The 11246-nt window shown below is 39.3% G+C and overlaps 1 protein-coding gene across 2 annotated transcripts; it reads right to left on the reverse strand.

The window, feature by feature from the left end:
* Positions 1-472: 472 nt before the first annotated feature.
* On the reverse strand, positions 473-10382 carry LOC111568816 (FSD1-like protein). 2 transcript variants are annotated; one of them, XM_023270641.3, is made up of 13 exons: positions 10321-10382; positions 8567-8662; positions 8337-8468; positions 8107-8208; positions 8003-8025; positions 7575-7696; positions 6753-6986; positions 5886-5984; positions 5657-5786; positions 2611-2696; positions 1925-2179; positions 1611-1699; positions 473-1125 (listed from the first exon to the last, which is right to left on the reverse strand). In XM_023270641.3, exons 1-13 carry the CDS (start codon positions 10333-10335, stop codon positions 1024-1026), a joined length of 1485 nt encoding a protein of 494 aa, XP_023126409.1. In that variant the 5' UTR covers positions 10336-10382; the 3' UTR covers positions 473-1023. The 2 variants fall into 2 exon arrangements, with proteins under 2 accessions (XP_023126409.1, XP_023126408.1); XM_023270640.3 differs by having other exon boundaries at positions 2611-2699.
* Positions 10383-11246: the final 864 nt, after the last annotated feature.

Here is an 11246-nt window from a genome sequence, read left to right on the forward strand (position 1 = left end):
GTCGTGGTTCTCCAGTTTGAAGTCGTGGTTCTCCTGTTTAAAGTTGTGGTTCTCCTGTTTAGAGTCGTGGTTCTCCTGTTTAAAGTCGTGGTTCTCCCAGTTTCAAGTCGTGGTTCTCCTGTTTAAAGTCATGGTTCTCCCAGTTTCAAGTCGTGGTTCTCCCAGTTTAAAGTCGTGGTTCTCCCAGTTTCAAGTCGTGGTTCTCCCAGTTTAAAGTCGTGGTTCTCCTGTTTAAAGTCGTGGTTCTCCAGTTTCAAGTCGAGTCATCTGTGAACATGATCCAGCCGTTGAACCAAATCGATGAATAAAGCTGATCAATAATAAATTCAGCTGCAGTTTTGTAAAATGTTTGTTTCTATTTTATTCGGTTTTGTTTGTTTTGATTTTGTCATAAACAGGGATGACATCATGCCTTCAGGTGTGTCCTGATAGGCTGAGATTCTACAGCATAAAAACAAGCAGGATGATGGAGAACGTTTCAGAAACAGAGTTTTATTTCAGTTTCATCTTTCAGTTTATCAAAATGTTGATAGAAAACATCTGAGATGACTTAAACATTTACATACCACAGATCAAAAATCAATAAACAGATCAATAACCAATAAACAGATCAATAACCAATAAATAAATCCATAATCAATGAACAGATCCATAATCAATAAATAGATCAATACTAATAAACAGATCCATAATTAATAAATAATCCATAATTATTAAACAGAGCAATAATCAACAGACAAATAATTAATGAACAGATCCATAATCAATTAATAAATCAATAACCAATAAACAGATCCATAATTAATAAACAGATCAATAATCAATAAATAGACAAATAATTCATAAACAGATCAATAATCAATAAATAGATCAATGATATTTTCTCATATTTTTGTTTCAAACTGAACGGATTTGAATAAAAACACTGATTTGTTGAATAAAATCATCTGATATGAAATCAGTGATAAATATTTAGAACCAATCAAACAGGATGTAAATCAGTCATGTGATCAATCAGCTGATCTACTGCGTAAAGCTGCTCAGGCTCTGATTGGTCGACGCAAACTTTCCCATGAAACTCGGCACCTGCAGACCCGTCGCTACGGCGATACCACCGCACCACACCTGCAACACAGTTTTACTGCTCTTAGTACTGCAGGTACTACTGTAAGTAGTACTGCAGGTACTACTGCAAGTAGTACTGCAATACACCTAGACTACTACAATATACCCAGAGTACTGCTGTTAGTACTGCAATACAACCAATACGGTATTACTGCTCCATTCACAGTGACATATTACTGTAGTACTGCTGTAGTATTATAGTAGTATTACAGCAGTATTACTGTAGTATGTAGTATTGCTGTAGTAGTACTGTAGTATTACTGCAGTATGTAGTATTGCTGTAGTAGTACTGTAGTATTACTGTAGTATTGCTGTAGTATTACCGTATACTGTAATATTGCTGGAGTATTACTGTAGTATCACTGTAGTAATGCTGTAGTATTACTGTAGTATGTAGTATTGCTGTAGTATTACTGTAGTATGTAGTATTGCTGTAGTATTACTGTATACTGTAGTATTTATTGTAGTATTACTGTAGCACTCACTGTGAAGGCAGGAACTAGCGGTTGGCTGAACTTTGTTTTGAAGGAGTGAAGAAGACGAAGCTGATCGACGTCAACAAACATTAAGTCACCTGAAAACACAGAAACACAACAGGTGAGACTGGAGGACAGGTGAGGGAAGAGGGAAGGTGGAGGCGGTGACTCCTGCTGCTACCTGGTTGCCTGGTCACCTGGTTACCTGGTTACCTGATTACCTGCTACAGAGACTGATTTAAAGTTTGCTGTGAGGTGAGCGCAGGTGAAGCGTCACCTGACACCTGGTGAGAAATGACACCATAAAAGGACTTCCTGTGTACCGTTGTCGTAGTCGCAGTAGATTCCGATTCGCTGAGGCAGTGGCCAATCCAGTGCCTTCGCCCGGTTGTTGTGCTTTGCAGCCAGAGAGGTCTGCAGCCATTGGCTGGCGTGAAGACACCAGGAACCGGCGCCCTTCCCTAATTGGTCAAAGCGGCCCAGGCTGGCTCGATAGGCCACGCCCACACTGAAAGACTTCCAGTCAGCCAGGGGGCGGAGCTCCCAGTAATAAGAGCCTCCAATCATCTCCTGGTCACCTAGGAGATGGAAGAACAATAAATAAATAAATAATAACCCAAAAATAAATAATAACTAATATTTCAGGACTTTCAAAGTAAAAGCCAACAAGCAAAATGTAAATCTGAAAATGTTTGATAATGAAAAATAAATCACAAAAACATTTTAAACTAAACTTCTGTATCTAATTTTATACTGATAGTAACATAAATAATACACACAAGTACTCCAACTAATACTTTAGTTCATGACTTTCAAAATAAAAAGCAACAAGTACAAACTGTTTTCAATATGTAATATTATATCTGTAGCTATGATGTGATAATAAACTCATAAATATCCTGATTTCACAGACATTCCTCAGCAGTACTTCTATCAGTATGTAGTACTAGTGTAGTAGTAGTACTAGTGTAGTAGTAGTATTCGTGTAGTAGTACTCAGAGGGAAGTACCCAGCACTGTGTACGACTCTCCAGCGAATCGGTCGCGTCCTGCTCGGCTCACTGCCGTCTTATTGGGCGACGGCGTGGCACTCCTGCTGCTGGAACAAACAGAAACCGTGAAAGTCAGTGTGAGCCTCAGAACCAATGAGGAACGACGACGTGAAAACAGCCAATGAGGTTGAGTCAAAGTGATGATGCAGCAGAGAGATGAAAGAATGAAAAAAAGACTGAAAACAACTTTTACTGATTAAATGATGAAAATTGAATTCAAACCGAGATGTCAGAATAAAAGCGCTTCACGTTTTGTTGAATAAACAGAAGAACTACCAGAGATGATTCTACAGCTTCACTTTAACTTTGACAGGATTTTCTATAAATTCAGTATAAAGTCTTTAAACCTTTAACTGTTCTATAAAATAAAGTGTTTGGAGAAAACAGCTGATTTACTTTAAAGAATGTTTAAAGACAAAAACTAAAAACAAAAAAAATGTTGGTTAAAAAATTCAAACATGGAGATTTTATTAAAAATTTTAAATGAAACGCTGATGTGATGTCAGCAGTGATGTCAGCAGTGATTGGCTGCATGGAGTGAGTGATGGTGGATGAGGAAAGTGATTGGCGGTTGCTCGGCAACCAGTCAGCGATGACAGTCTCTACCTGAGCGAGTCGAAGAGGACGAAGTACGGAGACTGAGGAGGGACAAAAAGGTCAAAACAGCTGAAGGTTATTATTATGGGTTGTCTAGGACCTGCACAGCAGATCCGTAGCTTCATCGCCACCAGTTGTGGAAGATATGTGAGATAAATATAGATAAAGCTCTGTGTAGATATTATAATATAAATACTGTCCATGAATAAATACACTGCAGGCCAAAGGTTTGGAAACGAGACCAGAAAAGATTCCAGCTTCAGTGATTTAACCCTCCTGTTGTCCTCATTCACGGGCACCAAAAAATACTGCTTCCGGGTCTGAAAAAAATCCAAAAATTCAGCAAAAAAATTCCCCAAATTTCAGAAAATTTGCAAAACCTTCAGGAAGAAAATTCCAATAATTCCTTAAAAGTTTCCCTTAAAAGTTTTATTTTTTTAAAAAATCCCCCAAATTGGGCAAGAAAATTCTTGTAAATATTTTCCAAAAATTTGTGAAAATCTTCCAAAAAAATCCTAAAAATATCTAAAGTGATTCCATGTATATCAGTAAAACTTTGAATATTTTCTTTAAGAACATTCACAAAAAAATCAACCAAAATCCATTGATTTTTTTCTGAATGTTCTGAAGAAACATTTTTAACATTTCTTTTTTTCCACCAAAAAATGTTCAAAAAATTCCCAAAAATGTTGAAAATGTGGACATCAGAAGTTTCACTGTGAAACTTTAAAACTTCAAACTTTAAAACGGGTCAATTTGACCCGCAGGACGACACGAGGGTTCAACAAAATGAAATGATTATTATATAAAGAGTTACTCATCAGAACAGTTCTACTATGGTTCTCAGGTGTTTGGGTTTTTCCTGCTCAGAGTAACTTCCTCTCTAACAGCAGCATCATCCATACGATCCACTGGTTCCTCAGGTTCTTCAAGATCTCTACAGGAACTACAGACCAGATCTTCTGAAGTCTATCAATGAACTGATGACTCACTTTTCTGATTCATCGATCCAATTCCAGGGGTCTGGAGACTTAGAGCCAAACCAGCTTTGGAAGAACTCCTTCCTCTTGTTGCCTTGGTAACAGAGAGGATCAGGATCTGCTGTAAAACTTCCTGTAGATGGAACTGATGCTGGAGGATGGAGAGGTTCTGTTCATGGTACCCTTTACTTCAAACAGAACTGCTGCAGAACATCCCCACACCATGATACTACCTCCTCCATGCTTTATAATGCTTTAAGACGTCCACCAGTCTGTCTGCAGACAAAGACTCTGATTAGAACCAAACAGCTCCAACTTGTTTACGTCCGTCCAGAGAATTTGTTTCCTCATCAAAGGTCCAGTTCTTGTGCTTTTGTTCACTCAGATCTTATTTCTTCTTCTTTGGACAAAGCGGTGTTTGTTTTTTTGATACTCAACCCTTCAGACCGGCTTTTCTCAAACATCTTTCCACAGCTGTCAGAGATCTGAGTTTGACCTCATCCTGTGACTTCCTCCCTGATTTGTGGAGCTGTTTTCTCTTAGTGCTGATGAGATCTTCATCCTTAACCTTCTTCCTTCCGGACCTTTTTCTATCAGAACTCTCTTCAGGGTTTAGTGAACTCTTTTGTTGGACACCATCAGGTGTTTTACAGTTCCTCCTTCTTTCCTCAAAGTATAAATCTTTACTCTGGTTTCTTCACAGCTGTTTCCTCTCTAGTCGTTTCTGTGGTAGTTATAGAAATAAGGACACAGTGGAGATTTACTGGGATTTCTGAGCCAAGGTGAATAACGTAAACTGATTAGTTTTTCACTTTAACACTGAAGTTGTCACTTTTATAAATCGTCTCAAACCTAAAACTAAGCCCTAATTTTCTTTTGTTAACATTTATTCAGAAGTTGACTTTACCTGAAGGTAAACTGAGAAAAATAGAGCAGATCAATGACAGTAATGTCTGATCCTGCAGTAAAAACATCCCAGAATCCATAGAGTTCACGCCGGTTTCAAAGAAAGACGTTGTGAAGAGAAACTTAAAGTTGCTTCCAAACTTTTGGCCTGTGCTTTAAATATAAATATAAGTGTACATATATATATATGTATATATATATATATATATATGTATATATATATATATATATGTATACACGTATATATAGATTTTTTTTTTAATATATATATATATATATATATATATATATATATATATATATATATATATATATATATATATATATATATATATATATATATATATATATATTTAAAAAAATGTATATATACATATATATATGTACACGCATGTACTGTATATATGACTGCAGGTCACTCAGTGTGCTTCTGGTCATTCTCTGACCTGATTCATGCTGTCAACATGTCTAAAAAAGTTAAGTTTGTAAATAAAGTTTTTAAAAACTGATGACATCATCACCTGCTTTTATTGTCTTTGGCTCTGAGTCGGGGGTCGTGACCTTTGACCCCCTGAGGCTCCCAGGTCACTGAGTCGCCATGAACCTTCAGCTCAGCGTGAGCCGTTACCGCATCGAAGCCGAAGGTAAATGCTGAAGAAGAAGAAGAAGAAAAAGTCATTGTTTTATAGGAGTGAGACCTCTCTGCCTTCCACCCATCTTCATCTGGCCTTCGTCCATTTATGTGCTCACCTCTGGTTTCCATGGCAACGGGCTCTGAGAATTCGCCGGCGGCTGCTTTGTTTCTCGCTCGAACTCGAACGACGACAAACGGTGAATCAAACTTCAGACCTGAAACATGAAATAAATGATTGTTCAAATCAATAATCACATAAATTAATAAATCACTGGAAATTTATTATGACGAAATGAATTATCATCAGTTCCTCTGTTCAGTGTTTGTTTCAGTTTCTGTGTGAAAACATTCAGTAAAATCAGCCTCAGATGTTAAACATCAATCAACATGAAGCAGCTTTTAACATCTAGACCTCTATGAACATCTGGACCTCTATGAACATCTAGACCTCTATGAACATCTAGACCTCCATGAACATCTAGACCTCTATGAACATCTAGACCTCTTTGAACATCTAGACCCCTATGAACATCTAGACCTCTATGAACATCTAGACTCCTATGAACACCTAGACCTCTATGAACATCTAGACCTCTAAGAACATCTAGACCTCTATGAACATCTAGACCCCTATGAACATCTAGACCTCTATGAACATCTAGACCTCTATGAACATCTAGACCCCTATGATGATCTAGACTTCTATGAACACCTAGACCTCTATGAACATCTAGACCACTATGAACATCTAGACCCCTATGAACATCTAGACCTCTATGAACATCTAGACCTCTATGAACATCTAGACCCCTATGATGATCTAGACCTCTATGAACACCTAGACCTCTATGAACATCCGGACCCCTATGGACATCTGGACCCCTATGAACATCTAGACCCCATGAAGATCTGGACCTCTATGAACATCTGGACCTCTATGAACACAGGAGAAGAAGACCTTACCTGTGACCTCTGACCCTCACCTGAGATAGTGACCTGTGTCTCTCTGATGTCACAGATTTTTTCCCAGCATGCCTCTCCTGCGACTCTGAGCGAGCTGCTGTGGTTCGTTTTTCGGTATTCAACTTCGTAGCGTTCTATTGGTCCGCTGCCACCGTCACTGTTGCCGTCCGCCTCACCAAGCGGTCGCCAGGCAACGGTGATGGCGTTGTCACGGACGACGCAGTTGGACACGTCGATCTCTGGAGCTCTGGGAACTGGGACACATACACACGTGAGTTGTCATGGAAACCTCAGGTGTGACAACAGGTGAAGGACAAAACAGAAAAAACTCTGAATGTGCTGTTTCCATGACAACCAAGCAACCGCCTGGTGATGAAAACCATGTGATGTGGTCAAAAGCTGCAGAATAAGAGAGCTAAGACTGATGAGGCCACCAAAACATCTATGGCTCCTCTGAAGGAGTTCCAGCTTCAGACTGTTCTTCACCAGTCAAAGCTTCATGGAGACAAAGAGAAAGGCTCTGATGGAAAAAGCTCCAATTAAATCTGGACTAGAGTTCACCAGAAGACATGTGGAGACTCTGAAGACACCTGGAAGAAGGTTCTTTGGTCTGAGGAGACCAGGATGGAGCTTTATGTCCATCAGACTAGATGATATGTTTGGTGGACACTAAACACTGAACATCATCACAAACACACCATCCCCACTGAGAAGCATGGTGGTGGCAGCATCATGATGTGAAGCACGACGACAGACTCGTACACAGATGATAATAGATTTCAACGTGTGACAACAAAAATAAGAAAAAGAAAGAATCAGACTCTGCAGGTGTGATTACTCACCTGGCAGGAAGTGAAGTCGCTGAAGTCCCGCCCTCTCTGCCCTGAAGTCGACAGTAAACTGCGACATGTTGTCCGACACCGCTGGACGAGTCGTCAGCCGGAATGCCGGAGCCATCGTTACCCTGGCAACAGCAAGGGCGGGTCCCAGTGCAGTGAGCGGGGTTAGGAGTTAGTGTTCAGGGGCGGAGCTTAGCATGCAAATCATTTCAAAGCTGCATTTACAGGCTGATTGGTTAGTTTAATGTGTTAATGTTTCAGAAAGGTTGATAAAGAGACGACAGGAAATGACAAAAGCAAAGTAAAAAAAATCAAGTGACAGGGTTAAAACAAATAAACAGAAAATGCAAAAAAGAAAAATGATGAAAACATAAAAATGTGAAGGAGATGATTTAAATAAACATAAACTCCTGTTTTAATGACAAACTCACCGTTCTTTGATCTGTTTTGCAGCCTGAAAAAGATCAGAAGAAATAAACAACTGGAAATATGAATGGTATCTGCTGATCTGTTCTAGGTTTGGATGACATCATACCGTGAGGAATTCTTCTTCATTGGTAATTGTCAGCGTTTGATTGGCGAATTCTAGCAGCTCTTCACATGACAGCAGAGCGAACTTTCCCTCCGACAGCTGCTTCTGGACATCCAACAGAAAACCAGAAAAAATCAGCCTCCAGCAGAGAACATGAAAGTAAACGACTTTAAGTTTCAAATGTTTGTAGGAGAAAAAGAAGTTCTCATTTTAAAAATATAAACTGAATGTACCTGAAGCTCCGCCTCCTTCCTCTGCTGCTCCTCCTTTATGATGTGATGGAGCTCCACCCCCTTTTCCTCCAAGGCAGAACGCAGCTGCTCAAGCTCCGCCTCCAGATCTGACATCACTTTACATGACTCCTCCTGATTGGACAAAGGCTTGCTTCAGTTATTTCACTCTTTGCTTTGCCCTCATCTCTAAGCCCCGCCCCCCGCTCCCTGTCAGCCAATGAGCTGCTGACCTGCAGGCCTGTCACTGTGTTTTCAACCGTTTCCAGGAAGTTTTGGAGCTCATCGTTCTTATGGGCTAACGTGCTGATGATCCTGCGCAGAGCTTCCTGTGACACACAAACACATTTTTATTTTTTAAAAATTAAAGAAAAAAGTTTTCATGTGTTTTTGACACTGCAGTAGTTTTACAGTAATTTACGCTGCATAAGTTTTACAGCAGATTTTACAGTGCAGTAGTTTTACAATAGTTTATGCTGCATAAGTTTTACAGTCGATTTTACAGTGCAGTAGTTTTACAATAGTTTTACAGTGCAGTGGTTTTACAGTAGTTCTACAGTAGTTTTAGAGTGCAGTGGTTTTACAGTAGTTTTACAGTAGTTTTACAGTGCAGCAGTTTTACAGTCGTTTTACAGTGCAGTAGTTTTATAGTGCAGTGGTTTTACAGTAGTTTTACAGCAGATTTAGAGTGCAGTAGTTTTATAGTGCAGCAGTTTTACAGTAGTTTTACAGTGCAGTAGTTCTACAGTAGTTTTATAGTGCAGTAGTTTCACAATAATTTTTATAGTGCAGTAGTTTACAATAATTTTATAGTGCAGTAGTTTTCCAGTGCAGTAGTTCTAAAGTAGTTTTACAGTGCAGTAGTTCTACAGTAGTTTTACAATAATATTTATAGTGCAGTAGTTTTACAATAATGTTATAGGCAGTAGTTTTATAGTGCAGTAGTTCTACAGTAGTTTTACAGTAGTTTTATAGTGCAGTAGTTTCATAGTGCAGTAGTTCTACAGTAGTTTTACAGTAGTTTTATAGTGCACTAGTTGTATAGTGCAGTAGTTCTCCAGTAGTTTTATAGTGCAGTAGTTCTACAGTAGTTTTACGGTGCAGTAGTTTCACCGTAGTTTTATAGTGCAGTAGTTCTACAGCAGTTTTACAGTGCAGTAGTTCTACAGTAGTTTTACAGTAGTTTTATAGTGCAGTAGTTCTACAGTAGTTTTACAGTAGTTTTATAGTGCACTAGTTTTATAGTGCAGTAGTTCTACAGTAGTTTTATAGTGCAGTAGTTCTACAGTAGTTTTACAGTGCAGTAGTTTTACCATAGTTTTATAGTGCAGTAGTTCTACAGCAGTTTTACAGTGCAGTAGTTCTACAGTAGTTTTACAGTAGTTTTACAGTGCAGTCGTTCTACAGTAGTTTTATAGTGTAGTAGTTTTATAATAATTTTATAGTGCAGTAGTTTTATAGTAGTTTTATAGTGCAGTAGTTTTATAGTAGTCTTACATTGCAGAGAGAGAGAGATGGTCGTACGACATAGACACTGAATGAGACGAGAAGCTTCTTCTTCTTTTACTTTGAAAATAATTTCGATCTTAAAGATCATAATTTCAAATTGATGGAATGTAACCTGATCTCAGAGCAGCAGCGTCATGTGACCTTCACCTGCACACACCTGAGCTGATTGATACTCTGTATGGATCAGAGAGAGACACGCAGAGCTACAAGGAGAATTATCGATCTGTACCTGAAGAGAAACACAGTGAAGCGATCCACTGATCAGTGATCGATCAGCTGCTGATCGATCACTGATCAGTCCTTCAGGCTGATCCCGTCTGAGCTGGAAATCCTCCCTGCTGATGCTGCCCAGAGCTGCTGTTAGCTGCTAAATGCTAACTGTTAGCTGCTAACGGCTAGCTGCTAATCCTCTCTGAGTCCATGTCGGTCTTTCTCTCAGCCTCCAGCAGCTCTTATTGATTATCGATCAGACTCTTACCTTCTGGGTATCCATCACCTGAAAGAGAGGACGGAGACACACAGGACGTGACGACACACGCAGCGTCGCTTCCTACATGGAGTGTCAGAATAAAAGCTGCCGGTTGTTCCGGTGAAAAACTAAATAATTTAGTATAAATTAAATCAGATCTGAGCAGCAGGATTTAATCCATCAATTGAAAACATTTAAAATCATGTCTAAATTCATTGTCTGCAGCCTGAAGAGTTAAAATCAGTATTTAAATGAAGTGAAGCTGGTTAGCATGTGGTCTGAATGAGTTTCACTGTTTCATCCTGGTTCTGCTGTCTGACAACAGGAACATCTGGAAATAAGGCCACAAAGCTGTTCAGACGTAAACTAACATCTGGGTCAGAATCTTACTAAGACATCAACTAGTCTGGAGTCACTGAAGTAAACCCTCTACCCCTCTATCTCTATCCCTCTATCTCTACCCCTCTACCTCTTCTGTCCCTCTCAACCCACCCGGCCAGCAGCAGATGAGTTCCCCCACATTAGAGTCGGGTTCTGCTTGAGGTTTTTTTTCCCTGTTAAAAGGGAGTTTTCCTGCCACTGTCTCCTTAGGGCTGCTCTGGGGGTTCAGGCATATGGGTTCTGTAAAGCATCTTGAGACAATTTGACTGTAATTGGCACTATATAAATAAAATTGAATTGAATTGAACTGAAGTAAACATCTTTAGACGTCCACAGCTTTTATTGTACATCTCCAGGTTTAGAACAACCACAGACGAATCCTGTTTCCAGCTCATTCATCAATCAGTTTGTGTTCTCGAGCTGATCAATACACACAACTCTTCATTTTCTCATAAACTCATCTGTTTGTCTTCATCACCTGGTAGTCAGTTTGAACGGCTGCTACATCGAATCAAATCAATCGGATCGGTCACCCATTAAAAACATTCATATTC

This window comes from Amphiprion ocellaris, chromosome 17 (assembly GCF_022539595.1).
Source record: "Amphiprion ocellaris isolate individual 3 ecotype Okinawa chromosome 17, ASM2253959v1, whole genome shotgun sequence".
In the NCBI taxonomy this organism is placed as follows: Eukaryota; Metazoa; Chordata; class Actinopteri; family Pomacentridae; genus Amphiprion; species Amphiprion ocellaris.

Bases quoted from the DNA above. Each gene is read 5' to 3' on its own strand.
- LOC111568816 (XM_023270640.3), bottom strand. The intron at 8,209-8,336 runs GTACATTCAGTT...TTGGATGTCCAG, and splicing joins GGAAGGAGGCGGAGCTTCAG to AAGCAGCTGTCGGAGGGAAA. The intron at 5,787-5,885 runs GTGAGCACATAA...CTTCTTCTTCAG, and splicing joins CGTTGCCATGGAAACCAGAG to CATTTACCTTCGGCTTCGAT.